Here is a 27,881-nt window from a genome sequence, read left to right as displayed (position 1 = left end):
AAATTATAAGAGTTTTTAATACTTTTGTAATATTTGAGAGCATTTTTCTTTAATGCTTGTTTACACACATGTGTCATCTCTTACAAAAGGTCTCCTGGGAAGAATTTTTTGTAAAGGTCTGTCTATGAAAGCATCCATTTAACCCTTTTCATGTTTTCTGAGCAATTTTCACAGGACATTTTTGGGTTTTCTTATGGATAAGTGGGACATGCTCTGTTCTACCTGTTGGAATTATTTGAGAGCCTGTACAAAAATTGACAACTTTTTCTAAAGAGCAGAAAAAATTTGCTCATTCACAGGTTCATATTCATCTGACACAGCTAGACTCAGTTCATTTAACGGGGGAACAGTCAACTGAGCTTGCACAACTCTATGAATCAGTTACTCTCAACAACAGCAGTTTTCAGAAGCTTTATTCTTTCCCCTTTACTTGTTTTTCAGCATAATTGGGATGAGCATTGTTTAAGCTTATCCACACACTCCACTAAGATGTTATGTTCCAGAAAATGAGTACTTCACTTTCAAACTATACCTCTAACAGTCTCCAGTTTGTAACTCCAGTGCATGACCGTATTTTATCTTCCATTGTCACTGGGGTGTTGATTATATTGATTTATTCAAAGACTTCCCATATATAAAAGACTAAAATGCTGCATCATATTTTACTACTATGTTTTCCCTTCCATTTACGTTTCTTAAAATGCCTTGGAATTTTGTCACAGTGCCTTCATACATATGCATGACATGCAACTGCAGAAGACAGAAATCTTTATTTTTAGAACTTATGAAAAATGCATCCAAACTTCAAGGATGAATTAGAAATCAAGATTTCTGATTACATATTTTGGGATTCAAATCATATGAGACCACTAGAATGTATACAATAAAAAAGGTGCTATTAATGTGTCTTATGGAGAGAAATTATCTTGCATAAATCCTGAGCAGTCTTCTAAGCATTTGGGAGATAGGAAATACAAAACATAAGCTAAAATGGTAATTTTGCTGCCTACAGTTTATAGCTTTTTTTAAATATGATTGCATATTGTTTCTTTCCTGCTACATCACTAAAGATGTTAAGTGTCCTGGAATAATCTGTGTTCTATATATCAGACTTCACTGAAACACAAACAAAACCAAAACATGATTTAAAATTTCAGTAATCACTATGTGCTGACATAAATTTAAAGATTGAACTGCTCTATTAATACATTTGTAATAAATATGACATTACTATCTTCTCCTTGCTGGAAATACTTGTTTTATTAACAGGTGAAAGTCTACTAGCATTTTTGTAAAGTTGGTAATTTTTAATTAACTTTTAACTCTCACAGATGTACAAATTTAAAGTCTTTATAAATTAATAATTTTATATTCATAATTTAAATTGTAAAACATACCACAGTCCATTGCTAATCTGTACTTACTAATTTTTGCTGTATTTTGTATTACAAATACTTTGTTTGACATCAAAAAAAAAAAAAAAAAAACCAAAAGAAAAAATTAACAGATTCTGTTGTGAAACCTATTATACTTATATCTTCATTGAACTGATATAAAGGGCTACCTAGAGCTAGTAGCATGAAACCGAAACTATTTTAAATTTTGAAACACAGGCATCTTGACATGAATGTCAGAGCTGTATGCCCAAAGGTAGAATTTGCAAACAAACATTAACTCTTTTAATCTTATTCTTTGTACCTTTGTTTTACTTTCCTGTTTTCAAGGGAGAAATCCAAGGTGGTTAAATTTTTGAAGGTTGTAAAATCTTTGAACTATGCCCAGTGCCTACAGCTTGTGGAATTCTTTAGCTTCGCCATTTGGAAGTGACTCATCAGTTTGCTCTTTCAATGATTATGTAGCATGCCAGAGAATGTCTTTTTCCGTGCCTAGACACTGAACCCACCAAAAAAAATTCTGCTGTGCAGTTTACAAGCTGTGCAGCAGAACAAAGATGTCAAAACAGCATTTGCTTCCTTTTTTTACCAAAAAAAAATTTCTTGGTTGTAAACTGTCCTTCTCCGTATTGGGCCAGTTCACTAACAGATGTTTGCCTACCCAGAGCTCTGCTCATTTACAAAATCTGCATGTTAACTATAGAATTTACTTAGTTCTCACTCACAGTTCTCATAGCTCCTCCCAAGACAAGGAAGGTGATTACAAGGAAGTTGTATCCCAATTTTATCTACTTAAAGTTTATTCTATTTAAACAGCAAAATATTTCAATCAGATCTAACCGAAATATAGCAAATTTACTACAATCTGCAGTTTTGAGATGTGCTTAGAAAATACTATCTTCAGGCGTTCAAGACAAGAACTGTGATTATTATTGAGTGGCTAATGTAAAAGCATTATCTTCAAACATCAACTCTTTTGTTTTCCTTTGCTTTATATTCCTATCTTACTCAATAAAAATAAAGCAAAAGAAAGAAACAAAAAAATCCACACCAAGCAATAAAAATGGAAAATTTCATTTAAAGGAAGGGGCGATAGTCAGGAACATAGAAAACACCTATGTGGTTAAGCCTTGAATATACCAGGCACTAGGTGGTGATGATGAAAATGACTTCAAAGCAATATGCAATACATTATTATAGGATGGAAGAAGCAGTTATTCTACCATCAGAAGTGAATTGGGTTGTTTAACTTCTCAGCTTCTTGAATATTATAGCCATTTTAGTATAATTAAATGAAGATGAGTTGGATGACTATTACTTTCCTGTATTTACAGGGCCTAACCATGATTCATACTTTGTGTGTAAAGTATGCAACAGAAATGTAGTCGATCTTGGAATATGGCCAAATGCTGTTACATGTTTATGAGTATACAGAAATAACAGAGATTTACTATACTAGATTAAACCTATATTCCATCTAGTTTAATATAGGTTAGTACCCATCCAATATAGCATATGATATCTGGCAGTATTTAGAATCAGATGCTTCAAATAGGCATTCAAGAAATCCTAAACCAGTTTGTGGTGGAGCAATCTGCCATATGGGAAATTACTCCGAACCCTTCACTGCTGACAGTTTGGGAAGTGCACAAAGGAATGAACTTCATAGATTTCCAAGGAGAGTAAAGGTATTTTCAGGGGGTGGGGTGGGGGGGTGGGGGGGTGGAACTTTAGGTCACATTGCAGTTCGCTTCCCAGAGGGTACATCCATATCTCTCTGTTTACACGAAATACTCTTTTTTTTCCCTCTCTCTCATGTCTCAGGAGAGAGGGGTTCTTGGTTGTGTATGCCTAGAACATAATCGAAGAAACTTGTTAAAATATAACCCCAAAGACTTCACAGATATTTATATTAACAAAAGTTAAAAAATTGCGCCTGATAGGTTCCCAAGATACAATTCCTTTTTACCTTTTCAGTTCTAGTTTCTGTTACAAGTGGAAGTGGTGGGCTCAAAATATAGCCAATTAAATTTTGTGCAGTATCATTAGGCTGCAACACACAATGAGATGAAGAGGTTTGCTAAAAAATATTCCTTTATTTTCTACGCTATTATGAATTTTCTTACACAAATCTTTTAACATTCCCATGTTTTAATGAGACCACCATTTTATATTAAAATTTCATCACTCCTAAACAGTTGAGACTTATGAAAAAGACCTGGAAATAATTGGTTATTATTCACTCTAGCGATGCTAACTGAATAGATTTATTTGCTTCTGCTGAAGTGTTGAGCAGCTGGTTATATTCTGCAAACTGAATCACTTCCCTAGCCCATTAGATAGAAGCAGAGTATCAAGACCTATAAATGCATTCTATCAAATATTTATTTTGCATGATAATTAGCATTCTTTGTTGCTTTTTTTTGTTTCATTCTAAAAGGACAGTCTCTGCATCAAAGACGGTCTGAAGTCTTGTCTTCTGTAACTGTGCTGACACATTTCCAGTAGGTAGAATAAGTAGTGAAGAGGAGGCATGTTTGCTGGTGAAGTTACACCCTTCTGAAATTGGGTAATGCAGACTGACAAAAGCTGTTTCTATTAGGATAACAGCACACCTTAGAAGTTTTGCTGACATGTCTGCTCTGCAGAGATCTGCTGGAATAGCTATGGCCTCAGTTAGATAAGCAAAACCACATCAAGAGAACAGAGGAAGGAAGGGACAGTTGATGAGAGAAAGGGGAGTTAAGAGTAAGAAAGGGTTTTGCTGCATAGCAAGAGAATTATGAGGATGTAGGAGGAGATTCTTCAAAGGCATGACTGATAGCGAAGTGTCTTAAGTTTCACTTTCTCCTTCTGAAAATCTCTAATACTACACAGAGACTGAGGTAAGGTGAGGGGAAGAATAGAGAACAGGAGAGAGAATGTCTGGAGGAGGGATCTAAAGAGATAGGCTAAAGATGGTTAATGAAGCAGGGAAATGTGGTTCTTGGGGTAGCATGAGTCACACACCAGGATAAGGAAAAGGAGAATGAAACAACCACCATGAGCAAAGGGAAGAGAAGAGGCTAAAACCACCAAAGAAGTAGAAGAAAAAACTTAGCCTTCCAAAAAGGTATAAGTACTGTACTTAAAAAGAAACAGATGTTGATGAAGGTTGTGCTGAGATACCAGGTGATGACAAGGAGAGTGTATGTGTCTAACCTTACCTGCACGTAGATGCTGCTGCAGTGCACCACAGAGTGCTGGTTCTGATTATGCAAACGAAAGGCCTGTTACAACATATCATGGCTTCCACCAGGGCTACACACGTAGATGTCAGGTACAAATGCAGCCCAAAATGCCTTTAAGGCTGGGGTGTGTATTTCAACATAATTCACAACCTTTATTACTAACCAGATTCTCATTTCACAGCAGGTTTCACTTGCCCGTTTTGTCACACGATGACTTGTCACAAGAAGCGTAAGTAGGCTTCAATAGAGAGAAGAAAACTTCACCTGCTGTACCACCTTGGCCTGTCAGAAAGAATTAAATAGAGAAGTAGACGTACCTAACCATCATGTTTCTAACCACAGCTGTAACTGCTAGGCAGTAGTAACCCTTAGTAAGCAGTATATAGATGCCCATGACCCCAGTATCCATTATTTCCTTGCTGTCTTACAACTGGTTCAGTAACAAGGCAAAGTGTTTGCTGTTCTCTTACCATGGAGACTAGATTCAGAAGCTACTGCTGCTAATACTAAACTGAGCTGGAAAGTGACTATATTGTAAATCTAAAAGTTCTTGATTCAAGCATTGCAAACGACCCAGTAAAATATGTAATGATCATATAACTAGAGGTTCTTGTTATGGTAGATGAAAAAGAAAGGTTTCAGGAGTATCTTTGGAGAGTTTGAGATGGTAACTTCAGTGTTCTTGTGGCACAGCCATAGGTAAGTTCCCTCTGAAGTGAGCTGTGACCAGAGGACTTAATGTCGTAGGACAGTTCTCGTCAGCTGCAGTGCATCACCTCACAGGTCCTCACTTTGAATCCAGTCCATTCTGTCAGCAGAAAATGCTGTGTTAAGCTATTCCCGTGTCACAGGCAACATGCGTTTCTTGAAGTGTTGTGCTATCACAGCTTGCCTGGTGAAGTTGCAATCAGAGGCTACATCACCTCCCCGAGTTTTGTTCCTTAAACTGTCCCCTGCTAATGATAAGTTCATGTGACTGGAATGTGGGATAAACAAATAGCTAGTGAAGCAATCACCAAGCTTTAGTCAGGAATCTGCAAACACAAAGAATAAGAAATGTTTGAGCAAGAGAGATAAAGAATGTTTGTTGAAGCCAGAATAACCAAAAAAGCACCTTTACACTACACAGTTCAGACTAAAGTTTTACCTTGTATGCAGGCAAAGGCATCCCAGTGCTTCAGCCCTCCTCATCCTTTCCTTCTACTACAGCTACAGCCTCCAATTTGTTCCCATTAGCAACGTCCACTGTCAACTAGTGCCTGGCTGATATTGCAGTTCTTTGCTCTTTAGCATTTCTTCTGCAAGAGCCGACAGTGTTTCAGAGAGATGACACTCTCCCTTTGTGGAGACAGCCAGCTGCCACTATATTTTGTTCTCTCCCAATGGTGTATTTTGGCAGTAGATTTCCTTTGCAGCTGTGACTACAATTTGCATTTGGAGAGTATTGGTTTAGAAAGAGAAGGTATTTAACAGAGCTAACAATTATTGTTTTCAAATGGTTGGAAAGGTGATGAAAATTCCAGTCAGTGCTTGTGCTTGTGGATTAAAAACAAATACGACTCATTGCCATAAACGATGCTTCTCTCTCCTACTGTGACAGCTGATAATGGCTGCAACACAGATGCCACATGAGCCCAGGTTTTAATAGGAAGGGACTTGGTGAGGACTGACTTACCAGCCTGGCTTCAGGTTTGTTAAACTCTTCAAGGAAAGCCGATCTGCTTGTGTGTAGGACAAGGAAGCTGCACTTGTTCCTAACTTCCAGTGAGATGCCCTGGCTTTTGTGCTTTTTCAGTGCTTAGTGAACTTAGAAGTGTTGTTTTGTAAAGGGCAGAAGACAAGAAAAAAAAGGCAGGGAGGGGGGGGGAGGCAAGACTGGAAAGAATTAGATAATACAATACACTTTTCCATTTACAAGAAAAGTCTTTTTTCTTTACATTTAAACAATTTTAAATTATCCTGTTAGGGTTTTGGCAGCAAAAATATGAACGTAATGAAGTTCAAAACCATGTTGTTTCAAGCTTTTATCTCTTTTTTTTTTTTTTTTTTTTTTTTGCTAGCAATTAATAATAAACAGGAATTGCAGGCTTGTAATTAAAGGTTTAGTATCTGCTGGTTGGTTTAAAATGACCTTGAAGTGGTATTCTTCTTTTCTCTTTGCTAATATACGTTCCAGCAGGGCTAATTCCCCTTTTCTCTCCAAGGGCTTTGTTGAAGTGACGGCAAAACTTTTGACTTCCACCTCTTCATATGTATGATAATCTTTTTCTTGTCACATTCTTAACATTTTAGTGCATCCACTTGCATTCCATTGTGAATGTCCCTTGTGCTCTAAGTCCAATTTTCTGCTTTTACCTCACAGTGCTTAAACTTTCCATTCTATTCTGCTCTGTTTTCATCAAGAACCAGCCCTTAGCAACTAGATAACGGCCTGATACTGAAGAATTCTTCTTTTCACACACTATAATACAGCTTTTCTCTTCCGAAGAGATTTCTGGACCTCATCAAATGCCCATGCAACAGAACAATGCATCCGTGTACTTTCAAATATCTTTTCTCTTCACAGAACTTTGAAATGCTAACTTATTTATTACTCTTTTCTAAAGAGAAAGCAAATAATTTCATCAATCATGTTGAATCCTTTTTGTGCTCCTTTTTTATAATGTAGGTATAATCTCTGGAAAGCTCTTGGCTGCAACTATTTTAAAGACAGCCAAGAATTTCTTTAATAATTAGTACTACGTTCATTATAGAGGACCAAGCTCTTGCAAGTAGTGCTGACATTATCATTTGATTCCAGTACTCTGTTAACATGCTTTCAGGAAGACGAAACACCCATACTACAAAGCAGAAACGCATGTACTGAAAGGGTCTTAAAGGTCATGCTAGCCTCCCTTCATGCTGCTTCTGTTTTGGCTCAGTACCCTCATCCTTTTCCAGAGCAATACACTTTTATTTGCAGATTGCAGAGGGCAAAAAACAGCTGCCAGAGACTGGGAATGTAGATAAAATTGTCATTTATCCTGGCGACCTCTTCCTCTTGAGCACCTGGAGCAGCCAAGAGCATGAACCTCTCTCTGCCTTATGTCATCCTCCTTGTTAGCCACGTTCCCCAGCCAAGCGGTGGTAGCACACAACCTTGGAGGATGTATATCATTAGTGCTGAAGCTCCCCTGCTGCAAGTCACATAATAGTAAAAATTACACTGTTTTCTGCTAAATGTTTGCTAAAGATACATAGTTGTACACCAGCTATGGTGACCTAAAAAAGTGGGAGTTGAATGCATAAATAATTGTCTTTGTTCTGTGCTCTGTGTCAACAGATAATGTTGCTTTCCTATGGGCATATGATCAGTAAGTTTTTTGGTTTAATTTTTAAAAGGATCATGGTTATAGGTTAGGATTTGTGACCGATAAGTATTTATAATGCCATAGCTGTGTATAGAGCTTCACAATAAACAAAATAGGGGAGAAAAAAGAATACTAGACAAACAAACAAAAAAAGCATTATCACATGGAAGCATTTGGTTAGACGACATGATCATCAAAGAAAGCAAGATCTGAAACACAACAGACTTTTTTTTAATTATATTGAGAAAATACCTATACAAAGTAGAACTCTTAGGTTGTCTCATGTTTGATTGCTCACTTAAAACTGTTCTTTTTCTGCATGAATGTTAATTGTATAGCACTTAGTGTACACACACAGCCTTTCTTCTGATGTCCCAGATGGACAATTAGCTCAATTGGCTAAATCTACAGGAAAATTTTGGGTACGTGACAATGTGTTCTAAGGTGTTCAGCTGCTAGAGATCTAACTCCAATAGTAGTACCTGCTGCACTGGGTTAAAAAACAACATTCCTGTAACCATCTTGAAACCAATGAAGTGTTCAGAGTCGTCTGAGTTTAATTTAACTCAGTAGTATTTAGTATATTAAGTAAAATTTAGTATATTAAGTAAAATTTGTTCACGTTTCCATCCAGAAACTTAAAAAACTGAATTATCCTACCTACAGGCTTTTGATGAACAGTGCTTTCCCCCCAACAAACACTGAGTCAATGGCTTAAAACAAAAAGCATTGTACTGGGCAGAAGGAAGAAGCACTCTGAACAGAACTGGGAAAGCCAGCAATAGCAATAAATCAGCCATGCCTATTAAGTAGGATTTCTATCTCCCTCAGGTTGTTTTGGCAACAGCACTAACCTTAGTTGCCCTCCTGCAGCAGTAAGTGGCTAATGAGGCAGAATGGTCTATCAATCACTGCCTCAGTCAGAATGCTACTGCACACTGTTGTCTAGATTTAGGGTAGATCCATCCCTCAGTCTAAAAGGGCATGATGCTCTGTGACTTTACCTGCCACCCTAGATAAGGCACGCAGGAGGACTGCTTTCAGAATTCAGCCCAGACATCTCAGCTGGCCTCAGTCCACCATGTGCTGAACTTCCAGAAGGGAGTGGGGAATATTCATGACCCAGAAGGGTCGTAACACCAGACATAGACACAAGACTGCTTTTGTCATCCTATTTATACAAGCAGAGCAAATCCAGGTTGTGGATTTGATTAGAGGATCTCTGATGCTGTGCGTATAAATACTCTCTGCAACCTCGGGCTGTATCATAACTTTAGACCAAGTTTCCCGTATAATACCTGGAAGATGTGAGCATCTCAAAATTTATTGCTCAGCAGCCACCATGCTGAGTGAGAAGCTGCCTAATCAGCAGGGTATGCTAAAAACAGGAGTGGCTCATAAATCCTGGTCCTCCTCTGAACTGTCTCCAGCACCTTGTTCCATGTCATGTTTGTGTCCTCTCCTGAAGGCAGGCATGCGAGTCCTTTTTTTCACAAGCTGAACAGTGATGACTCTTTCCTTTCAGAGAAGCACAAGCAACACTGTTGTATGCAAAACTCAGTGATGGGAGAACTCACTCAATGAAAGTAACTTTAGGCTAAGGTCTGTCACCTACCCAACGGAATTCAAAGCCCACCCCCTGTGAGCTTTCTCTGGCCTAGAGAAGAGATGGGAATGTGGCCATACCAAGTATTTCCATGTCCAAAAAACCTGAAAGTTTTATATTTATGAAAACCCCTAAATTACCATTCTATCAATTAAATTTATTTAAACAAAAATATCTCGGCAGTTTTCTTTTTTTCCTTTTGTTTTTTTTTTTCTTTTACTTCCTCATCTTTATTCTGAAGTTGTTTTCTCTAGTATTGCTCATGTGTGAGTTGAATACAACATTCTTGTGAATGGGATCCTTGCTAAATTGTTCACCTACAGAAATAATTGCAGAACAAGACATAGTTGTACAACAGCAGAAAGTAGTGCTTACACCAATACTTTATAAACTGCCTCAGTTTACAGTTAGCAGTTGTTAAAATGTCAGCTATGTATAGGGGCATCTTTTAAAAACATGGCTTTGCAAAACACTGTAGGGAATGCATAATTATTAATCTCAAGTTAGGATCTTTTTTTTTCTTTTCAGTAGAAAAATGTTACAATTTAGGAATTAATTGTCATGTAATTGATTGATAATTTTCCCTCCTGCTGTGTGTGGAAAGCTATTGGATGATGGCATATCATTCTGAACAGGAGGAAAAAGTATCAGTCATTATGGGACAATTAGTTCCAATTTCCACTATTTTTTTTCCATATGCTGATAAGATTGGCTTCAAAGTGTAAGTACAGTAATTAACCATAAATATCAAATATTTTTTTTAATTATTTCTATTTTTAACTTTAAAAACAAACCTAAATGCTTCCTGCACTCCCATGCTTTTCTTTCCTGGACTGGTGACATTCATGAAACAGTAATTTTCATGTAGCTGCCACTAACAAATGAGTTTATGTTCATGGTTTTGCAGTGTTATTCCTGATTTCAGTGCTGATAAGATATGGCTGAAGAAGACGCTAAAAAAAATACTTTTATCAGCATCACAATTTATGAAAGTTGGGTATTTCCCCACAAACCCACCATCTGTTTACAAGAAAATTCTTGGGCTCAAACCGTCATTGTTTGCCTTACTGATAGTGAAATCATAGTACTTGGTTAGTCACCTTATAGCAAGCATAGTCACATATCATTAATGCGCACGCGGCCGGAATATACCCATGTTGTATATATACAGAGAGACATATATGTGTACACACAGGTACTTGATATGATGTGATAACTCCTGAGATTTTTTAAAACTAGAATGCATCTACCTGAAAAGCCTGGATTTTTTATTGCACGGTATTTGCAAAGCTTAATCTACAAAATTCACTCACATGTGAGTGTTTTTCCCACTAGTACACTTGGGAGAAGCATCTTCAAGCTTTAATGCCAAATACTAACTGTTTACATTTTTCTAAATGTCAACCATTGTCATTTTACTGTAAGATCTGAAAACCTAGCTGAGCTGTTTCCTTCTCCCACATACCACCAAGTAATGCAGCCCAAATTTCATGTGCTTGGCTACAAGGATATCATCCCATGCCTTCAGCTGTAACTGTGTAATCTGTAGTAGATTCTCAAAGATATAATCAGCTGGTCTTTGAAATTTAGTTTATAATTACATTCATGATGCAGAGGAGGAACACAATCTTAATTGTGTTCTCCTTGTTTTCTTAGTCTTTTGATACTGCAGATGTAACAGGCAAAAAAATGCTTGATGGTGAAATTGGACTGTGGTACTCCTTAAATTCAGTATATATGACTGAATATACATAAAGAGCAGATCTTTTTTTCAGAAAGCAGGTGCCATATTTGTATAGTCACTTGTCAAAGTAGAATCACACTCTGAGGTGCCAATTATTTCACAACATAAGTCCCAAGACTTAACTAATCTGTGAGGTAGCACTGAACTGCACACCTCAGCTCCCCATATTTGGTTCCTTAGTGCACGTACCATCCTACTTGTTCCTAATTAATTTTACTAACCCCATGATTACTGAGTGCAGAAACTGGGACACATATGAAGTCTCAATAGAAGGAAGCAAAGGGGAAATAGTGAATTTAGAGCTGTGACCTACGGATACCAAAACAAGAATATTAATAACATTTCTCTGTATTATTTTACAATATCTGTTGTGGTGTTCTGTATGGATTTTACCACATCATAGTTAATCTCTATGGCTGTTTAGTAGTTTATGGGCTGTGTTAGAGCCATTGATTGGACAGGAGCCAAAAATGTGAATATAAATTGATTTTGTGCAATGTACACAACAAGGAATATATTGATATAAAGGGCTTCATTATTTGTAGAATTACTTTAAAATGATTTTGGAACAGCAAGAATCCTCTGTGGACTGTATTAGAATTTCATGCTTAAATGCAGTTGAACACTTATTTTTATATGAATTCCTTTGTCTTACACTGCTGTATAAAGGAAGTCTGGAAATAAATACCAGGGGAGTAGAAATGCAGACTACAGCTTCAGAAAACAAGGTGCAACCATGAAAGATGACAGAATGATCATGTGGGAGGAAATTACTGTGGCTTCTTTCTTTCCTTTATTCCTATTCATAACTAGCTGCTGTCAAGGTCCTCAGCCATTTTGAAGCAGCATTTGCAGTAGTTGAGGAAGACAGAGAGGTGAAATTATACATACTCTGATGCTTTGACAGGTTTGGTAACCTCACTGCTGCTGAAACATGACAACAATGTCAACATCCATTGCTACCTCTAGCCCCATTACCTCTAAAAATCAAAATAAATGCATTACTAAGAAATATTGTGTACTTAGGGGGAAATAGGAGTTTCAGAACATGGTCAGGGAAACAGGCATTTATATAATGAATCTATGCGAGGGACTCGCCACTCTTGACTTACTGCAGTGCTCTTTGCTCTGGATTTTTATCTTTCTCTGTAAGCTGCTGTGACTCCTCTAGCTCCCACATGCTCTTCTGTATTGCAGGAGTGGAAGTTTGAAGTGCAGTCAAAAAATTATGGCTTTTAGCTGCAAAGAAAATAGTGTTGGTTTCACTCTTCTCATTTAAATTAACAAAGGTCTTGATCAACAGCTTAAGGAGTGAGTCTGAAAATATCATTTTGCATAACTTGGTACTGAAAAATATACAGTGATTAACTGTTCATAGATTATATATCAGACTGAGATTCTTTCTGAAAATGCACTCCAAAGTTTCTCTTGCACAGACTCTGCAGCATATGGTATTTCAGAGCCCTATATGTTGGACAGCTCTGCTGTGTTTAGTAACAGGGGACCAGGAAGCTGAAAGAGAAACATGTAGATTGTGCCATGTACTGAGGTATTTGTCCTTTTCCAGTGTTCATAGTGTCCGTATCCTTCCCAAAACACTCAGATGTTTTTCTGTCCACTGGGCAGATAGTTTTATGTGACATTATATGGATAGCTTTGAAACATGCTTAGAGATGAAATTGATTTCAGTTAAATAAAATGTGCTTACGGTGACAGAGAACTATTCTATGCTTTTTCTACTACATTCCAAATTCATTAGATATACAGTGAATTTAAAAAGTGAAATAGATTAAGAGGAGTACACAACAATTTTACATTATTTGGATATCACTCATACTTAGTTAATAGGTTTTCAGTGTGAATATTGACTGGAAATCTTACAATATTTCATTTTCTCATGACAATGAGTTTGGATTTGGCCATCAAGTTAAGTGTCTTTCCCTTGTTGTTTTAAAAATATTTGCTCATCTTTTTAAGCAAGTTCTGGAGACTGATACTGAAATGATGTCCAATAATGGGAAGATTTGTTGCCTGGTCCAGGACTGTGCTGTAGACAACTCAGTCTATTTAGCTGTTGGCTTCCAAAACTTAACAGTTTTCACTAACTGTCAAAAAATATTTCTACCAAGCTCTCCTCCTCTCTGCTACCTTGGAGTTGCAGCATGTCTGCCTGACTTGGTGTGACTGCTGTTCTACCCGCCTCCACTTGCTTAAATTTGGGCTCAGACATGCCTGCCTCCATGTATGTGGGGTCCTCATCCCTACTGACTCACCACCTATTGGTCCTCTTCCCGTATACACCATGTTCCTCTGTCCTGCTCCAGGAGCAGTGATCCTGCTTTGGAAGAATGCACTGGCAGAGGCAATTGTAAAACTGAGCAATGAGGTAGCCATGGGCTTTTGGGGAGAGACTGAGGTGCTTTATCTTGTTCGTTCAGTCAAGCTAATTAAACTTTTGGTGTGGTATTAAGTAGCAAGCATTGGAAAACAGTTGTAAAGAGCTAATGTACAGCTGGGATCTAGAAAGTGTCAACTGGTGTTTCACATGTGGCAGCAGGAGAAATGTCTCTCCTCCCCTAAAGGAGGAGGAAGGGTGATTCTGTGGGGACTTGCTGGAACATTTCTTGTGTATCAGTAGCAGCATAGACAGGACACCTGAATTCCCCCACCAACATTCTTCGTCAGAACTTTTTTCCCCATGAAATGTCGGGCCTTTCATGTATGTTCTCTAAAGCACTACTAAATCTGGATTGCATTGTCAGCCTTTGTAGTAGTGATGAAAAGGTTGTTTTGATATGACATCTTTACTGTGACCTTCCATTCTTCTGAAAATGTAGTCTTAAACCCATCTTTATAAAAAGCCAAGAAAGCCTCTTTTCTGAGCTTGTCTTTGAAAATAAATGTCCATTACTGAAGCTAGAAAGATAGTGTATTTCATTAATAGCAAGATGAATGAGTAAAAAATGTATTATTAACATCCTAGAATACTGAAATCTTGGAAGAGATCGTTTATTGTAGATATCTTTAATCATTCTAGTAATGTTCCTATCTTCTTAATGATGAATTAGTTTCATCAAAAACAGTCTAATGGAATAGGGTACGTTTTCAATGTGGTGCCAAACCTTTCTTAGTAACACTGCATACTTACCCTGTACATATCAGCACTGAAAGCTAATAGTTTCTTTCTCTTTCAGTGCACAGGAGCTGTAAACAAAAATAACAGAGGAACACAACTGATGTTAGCATGTAATTTATTTTTTTCTTTCATGGATCTTTTTGTGTTTACATTCCAAACTGGATCTAACAGCCGAGTTGAACATGTTTGGGATGCTGAAAAGATAAGCTGCTGCAGGAAATACTATTTAACAATATAGATCCCAATTTACACCTTTGCAGGCTTGTTGAAGAACAGTGATCATTAAACATTGAAAGAACGGTGACAATTACTTCTGAAAGCTTATACCGTTACTCATAGTAACAATATATTTGTATGTTTAGAATAATTTCATTAATTTTTATTTTTAGTATGGCAGAAAAATTTGAGAGGTGTCAAGGTAAAAGGGCACTTTCCAGAGTATTTCTCATTGGGAAGGAATGATTTGGTCAGCATGGGTTGTCTGACCCATTTACTGTCTCACTCCACCCAGTTTGTATTCAGCTGGTAAGAGGACGAATGAGCAAAATTAACTAGTCTGAAATCTGCAATGCAGAAGGAATGTCACCAGTTTTATTTCCATGGGATTAAGTCCTTCAGCAGGGACTATGGTTTACCTGCTGTAGTATAATGACATAGAAACCATACATGGCTGCTGCTTTTTTTTTTTTTAAGTCTATCATAAATCTCCCCATAATTTGCTGGAAAATGATACGCTACTCTGAGTTTTCTCTCATTCCAAATCCTGATAATCCCTCTTTAGTGTGAGTCACTGTGAACATCCCACAGCATTTTTATCAGTTTTCTGACTATTCAGTTTATTTTTCAAAAACAATTTAAAACAAGTAAAAATTTCTCATGGGATTAGTCCCCCCCAAGTTTTCCATATCTTACTTTGGATATGCCAGAATATTTGGAAAGAGAAGCTGTTGCCATTGGAACATATTCTTTCAGCTCTGATTTCCAGAGTCTGCTTCATGTTCAGGTAATCAGCCATGTTTGAAGTCTTACTCCTCTTCTTTACTCTTAGGTGTAGTTGCTACTTTACTCTCTCTTAAGAGTGGTGCTTTCTGACAGGACTCTCACCATCAGGATCCATACTAGCATACCAAGGCAGTCACCCCATACTTTGTACCTCCATGAGGTAATCTCTTGCTTCTTATTAATCTCCAGAGTGCATTTGTATATTACTCTGATGCTTCATTTTCAGTGGAAATTATGTAGAAGTTTGAGCCGATATTCATTTTTGTCAGTTTCTCTTGATTAGGGAACAGTAAGGCCCTAAACTCCTGACCTCCTCAAGGGTTCAGATCATCATCTCTGGAGTTTCAGGCAGCACTCGCCTACTTCTGTATGGAGAAGACAAGCACTACTTTGAAGTATTTAATGTATTTGTTCATTGGGGTTTTTTACATGTCTTCTAATGATATGGATGGGCAGTGGTATACCAAAGAATTGGCATGCTCGGGAATAAAGTCTATGCTGTGGTTTATAGAAACATGTAAATGATATTGTCCTTAAATGCACTATTATTTATGACTGCATGTTGCACATGAAACATGTAGTGTTTCATACCTAACACTATAATCATTGCAGTGAACACTGAACTGGAAATCATAATTGAATTCTATGACATTTCATTTTTCAATCTACAAGAAATTTTTGCTTGTAGCTTCCATTTCATAAATGGCAGATAATCTGATAGTATTTTGTAGATCTTTACCTCCAGCGATGCACTGCAGCATTGAAGTAAACCCTTTTTTTTTTTGTAAAAGGCCAATTTAAATCTAATTATTCAGTATTCTGCAGTCTCTAATAATACCACAGTGTTTATACCGTTACTGTGGAAAGCTGCAGCATTACAACAGTAGAAGCCATCAGATCTTACCTCTATAAGCAAGTGGCCATGTGCTTTTCAGAAAATTCTTTACTGGAGAAAGCTTTTTCTCAGACAAGATTCTTTTTCAGCCCCTTCACACCTATGTAAAATATCAGGATAGTTTCATTGGTGTGTAAAGGTCAAAGGCTCTGTAGCAAATCTCAAAGCATTTGTGCATGCCTCATTAGATGTAGTGACCTCTAACTGCAATAGAACTCTATCGAGGATTGTTCCTGGAGATCAGAGGAATACCATTTTGTTATTTTTTTCCTTCTTTTAAATAAATGAAAGTGTAACACTTCAAATTTGTTCTCCTAATATATTTTCAAAATATAGCTCCAAAACTGGAAGCAAATAAATTACATTTGCCTTAATTTTTAATTAGCTGAAAGTCATTACTGCAAATTGTGTCTTCCATTGCAAAATAAAATAGTCAACTGCCAGGCCTGAAATAATTAAGCGATATATTATAATTAAGCAATTTAATTTTGATTTAATTATGATATATCATACAACTTTTCTTCTGATTTAACTGACATTCATTGACAAGATGCTATAATATAAAACAGCACTAATGTTTACAGCTGATGGCTCTGCATGTTTTACTTCATAGTATTTGGCATTCTTCAGAGCATATGGAAAAACTCTTCTAGTCTGGAATAGCTGGCGCGTTACTTATACTACCCAAATAATGCACTAGATGTTTTTCCCAACTGTTATTTTGGGAGGCAAGTGGGGAAGTCATGGCAGACATCGGACTTGAGCCAAAGTTCATGGATATTAACTGGAATCTTTCCATTGATTTCAGTCTACTTTAGATAGTGAACTGCTCCTATGTAGCCACAGGCAAATAGATAAGACGGCATGCTTATAAAATATTTATGGAGCTGTATCATATACATGTTCTGTGTCAACATCAACATGATTTTCTATTAGACTGGAGACTGTAAGGGCAAAGGCAGAAGCAATGGGCAGGCGGGGAATACCACTTCATTCAGTGCTACATCAATAAAATTGCTGCAAAATATCCACCAAATTGTTTCTTCAGAACAAGGCCAACCCCCTGTTTAGTTAAAATCTTTTTCATTGGTTGACAGTATCGGAGAATGGTTTGTATTCCATAGTACACTTGTGCGCAAACCCCTGTTTAATGACAAGAATGGTGAGGGTGGTTTCAGAAGGTTCAATCTGCCTGCAGTCAGGTCTGTGCCTGCAGGTCTTCATGACTGCAGGCTTGTAGAAGTAGAGTTGAAGGATGAAAAGCCAGTTCTCAACTTGATCTGGTGATCTGAGCACTCTTAGCAACATCCATGAAAAGAGTCATGTAAGGCAGGGAAGCTCATGATTCATCATGTTGCATGCAGTCAGATGCTCTTATGCCCCTTTAATTTTGATGTGTTGCCTTTTTTCCCCTATGATGATGTTTAAATTTCTCTGCAAAAAGTCAAAGGTCACATGTCTGTGGGCCTGAGAGCAATTGTACACTCAGAGCAATAATTAATATTTGTTATCTCTCAGATCCTTTCTGCCTCTGGTTTTATGAAGAAAAACAGAATGATTATTCAGATCAGTGATATTTGGGATGCTCTAGAAAATCAGAACAATCTGTTCACAACCATTATAAAGATTTCAGCCAACCTTTTTGTGATATTGAAATTGCTTTCTGCATGTCATCTTGCCTTCACTCACTCAAAATTCTTTGCTTTGTAACTGAGGTGGGTTCACCCCAGCTGGACATCAGGTGCCCACCAAAGCCACCCTATCACTCCCCTCCTCAGCTGGACAAGGGAGAGAAAATATAATGAAAGGCTCGAGGGTTGAGGTAAGGGCAGGGAGAGATCGCTCACCCATTACTGTCATGAGCAAAATGTATTCAGACTGGGGAAATTAGCTTAATTTATTACCAATCAAATCAGAGTTGTATAACGTGAAATAAAAACTCCATCTTAAAACACCTTCCCCCCACCCCTCCCTTCTCCCCAGGCTCAACTTCAGTCCCCATCTCTCTCCCCGCTCCCCTCCCCGCAGCGGTGCAGAGGACGGGCAGTGGGGGCTGCGGTCGGTCCATCCCACGCTGTCTCTGCTGCTCCTTCCTCCGCAGGGGGAGGCTCCTCACACTCTGCCCCTGCCCCAGCCTGGGCTCCCTCCCACGGGGCGCAGCCCTTCAGGCACAGGCTGCTCCAGCCTGGGTCCCCCGCGGGGTCACCAGCCCGGCCAGCAAACCTGCCCCAGCCGGGGCTCCTCTGCCCACGGGGCCACAGGTCCTGCCAGGAGCCGGCTCCAGCCTGGGCTTCCCACGGGTCACAGCCCCCTCTGGGCATCCACCTGCTCCGGCGTGGGGTCCTCCGTGGGCTGCAGGTGGGGATCTGTTCTGCCATGGACCTCCGTGGGCTGCAGGTGGGGATCTGCTGCACCGTGGAGCTCCATGGCTGAGGGGCACAGCCTGCCCCACCACGGGCTTCACCGTGGGCTGCAGGGGAATCTGCTCCGGCACCTCTCACATATTCTACTGCTCTCTCTCCACTGCTATTCCACCCAGGGTTTGTTGTTTTTTTTTTAACTCCTTCTTGAATACATTATCCCAGAGACACTACCACTGTCGCTGATGGTCTCAGCCTTGGCCAGCAGCAGGTCCATCTTGGAGCCAGCTGGCATTGGCGCCATCAGGCATTGGGCATCTAGCAGCTTCTCACAGAAGCCACCCCTTTTGCCCCCCTGCTACCAAAACCTTGGCACACAAACCCAGTACAATAGCATACACTCAAGTAAAGTTTTTGTAAAATGCCCACTATTGAACATGAAATAAAAATACACTGTTGTGGGATTATGTTTGTGACAGCCTCTCATATATTTCAGTATAGCTGCATGTAGACACCCTACAGATGTCATAGCTTCATGAATACACCAATGAGACATCTGAATAATTTAATAGAACATTGTCAGTAGCAAATGTCACACGAAAAAGCTGGACAGAAAATTGCGTTCAATAAGTGAAGATAAAAATGGATTCAAATAAATTTCTATTTAATGTACAACATGTTTATAATAGTAAAACATTAGTTATTACTTTGACAGGAAATCTTGAAGTGTTTTCATTATATCCTTATCACTTCATTTATTTTATATAGAAACTTTGGCTATGAACCACACCTTTGTAACTCCTAGAGAAAAATAATTCTGTAAGTACACTGTGAAATTTGCACATAGGGAGCAGTTATTAACCAATTTGCTTATAATTTCAAAATTGAAGAGCAAAACGTAATTCTTCATGACAGTTTTATATGGATTTCGAGATTTCAAATTCAGCAGTTCAAAATGTGACACCATTGGAAAAGAATCCTAAGCAATAAAATTATTCTGGCTGAAATTAACCCTGCAAAAAGACTTTTCTCTCTTGTCTAATAAATATTTTATGAAGAACATGAAGCAGTATGCTCATGGAGTCATATTTACTCAGTAAGCATGAGCACCAAGTCATATCCTACCTATTTAGTCTTTTATTTATAAGAGATCCATTTCAATGATATAAATATTATCTTTTGAGTCTTTGTTGTGTTTGTTTTTTTTATTCCAACAGCTTACCTAGGGGTTAAAATGGTGAGTGAAAGTCATCATGAGGCCCTGGCAGCACCACCAGCTACCACAGTAGCAGCAGCTCCTCCAAGTAATGTCACTGAGCCAGCCAGTCCCGGAGGAGGAGGAGGAAAAGAAGATGCATTTTCTAAGTTAAAAGAAAAGTTCATGAATGAACTGAACAAAATTCCACGTAAGTAAAACTTTATTAGTTAAAAAGCTTCTGTTGGCAAGTTAGATTTAAATTGACATTTTCTTCTTTGCTGTTTGTTTAGACAGCATACTCAATGTTTTCTACTCAAAACTAGAAAAATCCGAAGATAAACCTGGTTTTAGTAAGCTACTCAAAATTAATTGCAGTAGAAAAAATAGGGTCAAACTCACATCTAATTTGCGTCTGTTCTTGATATGTCAGATTGCCTTGGTAACTTTTACTGATGAATTATTGCTAAATCATCAAAACTGGAGTGACAGAACTTCACAGTGGCCATGGGACCAATAAGCAAAATATATTCTCAAAGTAACACTTAGGAGTTTATGTTTATGAAAAATGTGTGTGGGAGTATTACCTTAAAGCAGAATTTGTCCAGAACTCATAAATACTGAGAAAACAAGAAAACTGTATCTTTGGGGATTAAAAAATGCAGAAAAAGTAGGAAAATGTCTTTTTAACAAGAAAATATCTCTAATACATCATTAACATATGAAGATCGCCATGCTTTTCCCACTCAGTAATTCTGTTAGATCAGCCATTGAACATTGTTTGTATAAGTTCCCGTACCCATGCAGAATACTTTAAAGTATACTAATGTATATTTCTATGAAGTCAATAGGAATAAAGCCAGCAGGATTCTTTTGGCCTGTGCTAGAAAGTATTGTTTCAAAGTTGAGGCCTCCATTTCCTCACATTTGTAAAAAAAATATATAAGCATTAGCACTTTGCTATTGTTTATGATAATACTAGGGTCCTTGAACCTATTTGATATGGTTTAGTGTACATACACTGGTATTAAATATACAACTAATTCAACATCGTCGATGTGATTTCATATAATAAAGAAAAAATCCTTTTCATTACTGACAGAAAAATTACCTAACGATACAAGCAGATAATTTTGGCACTTTTGCAGACATGAAGGGGAAGGCTGTATGTGTGTGTGTGTTTTAGTAGCAGGCATTAGAGTGTTATTCAATCTTTAATAATTTTTAGTTCAGAAGAACAAGTAAATTTAATATTTTCAGGGAAGTATTTTAACATATGTAAGAGTTCTCATTTTTAGGTTATCATTTATGTAAAGAAATGTTGTGCAACTGATAAAGATAGATAACAAATTAGAATATTAATCGATTTTTTATCTCTGAAATAGATCTTGGCAATCTGGCAGATGCCGTTTTTGCAAAATTCATAGCAAACAGCTTTGTTCTGTCACTTGAAATTCTCACTTGCAAGAACAGAGGTGTTACAGTGGTAACAAGTCCGTATGTCATTAGTTTGGTAATCTGCACAGTCCGGTGCAGACCATACTGAAATGAAATTGCCTGATGATATCATGGGAAAAACAAAATTACAGGAAGAAAAAAGAACAGGAAACAAGAGAAGACAAGACATTGAGAGAGAAACAGTCAGCATTTGAGTTTTTAATTTTTAACTTACCATGCTATGTAAATGAGGTAGGTGACACTTTTATGTAGAGATCCTTTTATGTTTAAACTTTGATTTTAGCATAGCAAAGGAGTGAATGGTTTCTAATATGAGGAACTCTGTAATTAGTAGGTCTAGGAAAAGGTCTGTAGATAGAGAGGATTGAATGCACTGCTGCTTACTTTTTTAAAACAATAGTGAAAACAAGTGGAATGTCCAATCTGGAGAATCCTTCCACATCAGACTGAATACAACTTTGCTTTTTCTGTTCATGAAAACAAACAACACAAAAAAATAAAAGAACCTGCTATTACATAATGAAAATACTTAAATTTTCTGAGAAAAATGTACTAGGCCATAGGACAAGTCTTGTTTATTATGAAATATAGTATCTATAAAATATGGTACCTTATGCTGATAGCAAGACGAGAATATATTGCCCCCATTTTAGAAATCTGGACTATTATCCATGGTCATGCAGTAATTTTGTGGTGGAGTGGAGAAATCAGCCTGGGGTAGCTGCAGATCCCATGCCAATTGCCTGCTCTCCTTCTAGAGGCTGCAGATGTGATTGGATCTTCCCAGCACTTCCATCAAATACTGGGACTGTTTAACATGACATTCTGCTGTGTATATTTTCTTTTTTTAATTTTACCACTTCAAGAAGAAAGTTGAACTTTCATTGTACTACAAAGGGGTAAAGGGCGTGGATGTGGATTTTTTTCCAAATATTTAAATATGAAATAGTGCCATTGACATGTTGGAGCATTTTATATCCCAAATAGTTTTTGTTTTCCACCAATAACAAATCCTTCATGAATGGATTGTAATTGACAGGTCTGTATGTGTTTGTCATTTATAAACTAACACAACAGATCATTAAATAAGTTTAAGTAGGCTGTCTCCAAAATATTGGGGGCAGGAGGGAAGAGGAGACCTCATTTCCCTGTCAGAAGGTTATAGCATTTCCTTACTATTTGTTCGGTTTATGTCAGCAGGGAGTTGTTAGCGAGATGTTGCTAGCCTATTACAAAGCTGAGGATTTAATTGTGGTAGAAAAGTTGTCAGACCTTACCTTTTACAGATGGTTGCAAGTTCTATGAAAATCTCTTCTAAAACAGAGCAGAATGTACATTTGTTCCAACCAAATCATTTTTATAGTGCCTTTCTGGGAATTTCTTGCTGTGTGAGAGTAAATAAATATGGTGAACGGACCCCAATGGGACAGCATAGATACTTGGGTCTAAGAATATTTTGAAGATCATGGACCAGGTTTTTCCTCTGGTAAATTCAAACTGGAGACGTGACACGGAGTCTTACACATGGCAGAGGATTGATGTAGTCAGCAAGTTCTCTAATCTTTCCAGATCAGTAACAAGCCTGTTTTCTAGTTTCTGTACTTTCTCATTTAAAAATTGCAAAGGTCTCGTGTTCATCCCCACCTGACAGAGGAGGCTTTGAAGCTCAGTAGTAACTGCAAGAGGATTTTTTTTCCAGTGCTCTGTTGTCTGTATGCAAAAGAAGTAAGTAAATGTTTGAGTTGCCTCTGCCTAAGATGTCTGCATATGGAAAACAAGCCATCGTGATTTAATGGATGTATAACAGGATAGAATATACCCATATTGTGGAAGAACTTGCCTGCAATCAACTTGGTTTGAGTGATAAAAAAGCTGAGCTGTAGTAGGGTCTAATTTCTATATGGTCTTCTCTTTCTGTTCTTTCATAGAAATTACATAACAAGTCGTGCTTATATAAAAAAAAAAACATTCAAATAGAGGAGTACATGATAGTGAAAATAAAGGTACAGCAAACTACACCCAGCTGGATAAATACTGTTCCTCCTTTGTGGCTTATCATAGAACAGTCATCTTGTTTTAAAACACACAGAAATCACAAGTCAAATAGTCTAGACATACTTTAATAATAATCAGGATTCCCAATAAGATTTCACTTTGCAAAACTGAAAGATAAGGTCTGTGCAACTTAAATTATCCTGATGTTTCCTCCTGTAATATATGCACCAGAGCAGTTTTATTTTCTTGAAATAGATGAATTTAATAGAATGAGGAAATAAAAGTTCCAAGAAGGAGAAAGGGCCCATTTTTATTAGTATATGTTTACTTCAAGAGTAGTGATGCAGTGTGTAAACTTGGTTACAATTTTTATTGATATGAGCAAAAATTCTGTTTTTTTCATTGATTATATCACTTTTAAATAGAACATAGTCCACATTTTGTGGTAGGAGAGTGTAGGCTTCCAAAAGCACACAAATCATTCAGAATGGTGATGTCTTAACATATATTTCAGTCTGGATAAAGCATGTGTGATCATTTTATTACAATGAGTCATACAATTAAAGTGCAAGAATCCTGTAAAGTTACTGAGGCATAACTGAAGATTTTTTTTCTCTGTTATGTAAATCCCTGCATTTTGGTTGTGAGTGCCTGATTTGCATAATCACAGTATAGTTGTTTTCCCATAACTGCACTGTGTATAAAAGTTACTCTATCTTAATTGGTTCTTATACATTCTATCCCAATTTATCTTTAATCTGCAGAATTTTTAAGCTGTTTACCAGAAGGAGAAAAAAGGGACCATCTCTGCTTTTACACTTTGCATTTTAACCATGGTAATTCCAACACCTGAGGAAGGGGGTAAACCAAAGCAGATCAAATGACACTTAACACTTCCAAAACCAAAATTGCATTAAAAGACTTCATAAAATACATTGATCCTTTCCTTTCTTCCTCTCACTGCTCTTCCATCTGGGCCTTTGTCTACAGGCTAGGAAAATATCTGCCATACATTTACAGGAAGCGAGTTTTAGCAAGACTATGGGAAAGCAAGAGAGCAACAGCTGTTGGAGGGAGGCTTTAAATGTCAAGATACTGGTACTAACAGCACACAAACAAAACATCGGTTAGCATTAGTTTACTTAATAAGCATCTTTGTAAAAGCAAAGTGATCTTGATGTTTCCTAGGAACACATTCCTGTATGAACAGAGGACCTCATTCTGCAGCAAGGTAAAAAAAATAGCAAAAATCCCATAAAATTCCAGCATACATCTGACTGAATAATGATATGCGGTTAATGATTCTGGTATAATCTTGAATAGCTGGAATGCCTAAATGGATCGAATGCAAGACACTACAATTACCTCTTAAATGCGAAGTTATTGCAGTATTTCTAATGCTTTTTGCTGCCTTACATTGTAATTGGATAAACAGTTACATTTCTATACCAACCTTATTCTGAACTGTTTGGCTGGCTTGCAACTCCATTTGGCCTCAGTAGCAGGTACTCAAAAGCCCTAAATTTGATTCATCATGCGCAACTGGCAATAATCCCCCAAACCAGGAGCTCAAAACTGTGTGACGATTTAGGCTGCAACTGATGTTCTGTGCAGACTTTTTTCAAGTTCTGTTAGCAGATACTCAGAGGAAGGTGTATTTCCCTCTCCTTGGCTTAGTGAGTAACTTTTAAACAAAATGGGACTGGAAGTTGTAGCAGGAACTATAATAAAAAATGTGAAAATAGCTGTAAGACTCCAGTCTGGCTTAATTCAAAATAATAGCTTATTAAGCTGAGGTACAGAGTTGTAAATATATTTGGGTAAATTAGCAAATAAAATAATTCTGGATTTCTGTTTAGCCATTTACGTTAAAGTTTCAGCGTTCAGCAGTCATCCTAGACACACCTAATCTTTTCCTTCTCCCTGCTGTTCTCTGCTGTTCTGCCTTTCTGCCTTTCTTGATTGACCACCTGAGGTTGTATTAAGAGTTCTTATTACCCTCTATAAATGGCAGTAAACTTAATTTCTTAATTTTTTATTCTTCTTTGGCATCAAGATTATCAAGGAGAGATGTTATTGAATTTTGTCTATTATTAGAAAATTGAGGACTTTGTGCATAGGGTCTTTCTGAAACTGAAGATTTATGGAGCTGCCAGCTTGATCATTTGCAGAAAATAAATTCAGGCTGTTCATTTCACTGCTTCTCCTAATAGTTCCTGGAGTACAGGTACCACTGGCACGGGGAGGAAAGGGCACATTCTTTTCCAAGTTCATAAAAAAGAATAAAAATGCTTATAATAGAACACTTTCAGATTTCAAAACTGGATTACTAGAGAAAGAGAAATACCATAAAATCAGAATAAAGTTCTCAGCAATAGCTTTTATTTCTATTTCCATGCCACATACCCATGTTAGTCACTGCCTAAGATCTTAGCTTAGCTGGGAAAAAATTGAGTCTCTGTTTCAGAGACCTTTGTGTCTAATTATAAGGCAGGTAATAGGTGCCTGCCTGCCTGCAGAAAATGAGGACTAAGTGTGTGTATGTTCATAGATATGTGTACACAAATATATTTGTCGATACAATAAGCAGTGATCTCATCTTAGCAGCAGTCTGAGACTGGGAAACTCCATTTAGGTATGCTGGCAAAGAGTACTTGTAAGGAGAGATTTAGAGGAGAATAAAGAAATAAGTTTATTGACGTTCAGGAAAGACTGAAGGACAGTGCTGGAGGAAGTGGGAAGGCATGAATTCAAGTCTTCTTGTTTCCCTTACTATCATCAAACCATTGGCAGTCACTCATGCCAGGCAAATACATGCAGCTTTACACTGGGAAAGAAACAGGAAATCAGAAATAAAGATTTATTTTGGAACACAGAACAAGTACAAGAAAAGAGCTATTACAGTACAATAATAGAGGGGAGGAAATCATTATTTCTAAATATAGCAATTTCAATGCAAATCTCAGATTAGTCTATTTTCTCCCTGAATGCCCTAGTCCCAGAGTTCAGTGGTTACATGATAACTTCAGCATTATTTTTTTTCATTAAATAAAAGTTTCTAGACACCTGCTGGTAGGGAAAAGCTTGAAAATACTGCCCACACACATCCAGAAGAAGAAAAATCATGAGACAAAGAAAACAAGGCAACTCTGTTATTTTATAAACTCATAATATGAAAATACCTTCATTATTTTTAGGGGCCAGAATATTCTGAATGCTTGGAATTAGGAGTACTGAAAATACAACTTTTAAATACAAAGTATCTAAATAGATGCTGAGGGGTGAAAGAATAGAAGTGAAAAACTCATGAAACAGAACATGGATGAAAATCTTTGTCTGGAAAGAATAGCACGTAGTCTGAGATCCTGCTGAATTACACTCTGTTGATATTTTAATGATTGATTTTTCATGAAGAAAATTTTTAGTCCATGAGTTATTTTCATATGCCATCTGATAGGCTCCCCTTTACATGTCCTGTATTTAAACTGTGACAGCTGCCGGTTTGATCCTCATACAGGACTGAGCTAGGAACCTCAGGCTGTTAGAAGTACAAGCTGCTCCAGCATGACCCAGAAGTGCTGCTGCAGACTGTAGCTGGACCCAGCAGCAGCAAGCACCCATGCTTGCCAGCAGGTTACACATCTCCTCCAAAGCAAGCTCAGCCCACACATCTGAAGCACTTAGTCTGAGGGAGGACCCTATTCATATGCTGGCCATTATCTTGGCTCCTTGGACACATCGTGGAGGAGGAAAGGAGAAATCAGAAGAGCGAACTCCTGCCACTTGAAGCAGAGCACCAGCTGCAGCACCCTCTGTCCCCAGCACAGGGGAAGCCCATCACATGCTAAACCCATGCCCTTTTCTGCAGCACCTTGAGAATGCACTGTCCCTTCTGAAAGCAAACACTGTCTCTTAGCCAGTAGCACACTGGGAGCGTAGCCACAGCATCAAACAGAATTATACATTATTGATTACATGTGCCTGAAACATTGTTTTCAGTAACAGCAGCTGGTTTTGAGTTGGGTAATCTGAAAGAAGGGGAAGTAGAAGCAAGTTCTGTAAAATACATAATGCATTGAACGTTTCAGCAAAACATAAGAAAACAAAAAAACCCCATTCAGATTAACTTTTACAGCCATGGGAATCAAATTCATCTATAGCAGAAACAGGGGTGAGCACCTACTTTTGGCTTGGTGACAGGGTTTAACAAGGGGTGCCAGAGTACCCCCAAGGGTCTTCGCTAGCATATCACTATGATTATTATTTTATATGTTACAACAACTCTAGTAGGTATTTTATTGTACTATAGATATGTCAAGTTGTGCGAGTGCCTTATAAATTGAGTAGAGAATTCAATTTACAAGCAGAGAACAGAACATGGTTGCTGGCTTCCTTTCAGTACTGGGAATGTATCTTAAAATTTCATTACTTTGTGTGAGGGAAAGTGCACTAAAATGTTTACCTGCATAAAATGAACACAATCTTTGCTAGTCTTTTCCAAACTTACCTGCACATG

General features: G+C 37.6%; 1 protein-coding gene across 4 annotated transcripts in view; it reads left to right on the top strand.

Moving 5' to 3' along the window:
* SYT1 (synaptotagmin 1) overlaps positions 1 to 27,881 on the top strand; it is a 357,409-nt gene that overhangs the window by 205,916 nt on the left and 123,612 nt on the right. For all 4 annotated transcript variants that reach the window (XM_056340298.1, XM_056340294.1, XM_056340296.1 and 1 more), the window contains one exon: positions 19,935 to 20,123. In XM_056340298.1, coding sequence (XP_056196273.1) covers positions 19,952 to 20,123 — 172 coding nt within the window. In that variant the 5' untranslated portion in view covers positions 19,935 to 19,951. The remainder of the gene's footprint in view (positions 1 to 19,934; positions 20,124 to 27,881) is intronic.

The sequence above is a fragment of the Falco biarmicus genome, chromosome 5 (assembly GCF_023638135.1).
Source record: "Falco biarmicus isolate bFalBia1 chromosome 5, bFalBia1.pri, whole genome shotgun sequence".
NCBI classification, from domain to species: Eukaryota; Metazoa; Chordata; class Aves; order Falconiformes; family Falconidae; genus Falco; species Falco biarmicus.
Note: the sequence above shows the minus strand (reverse complement) of the source record. Positions and strands in the feature narration are given on the sequence as shown.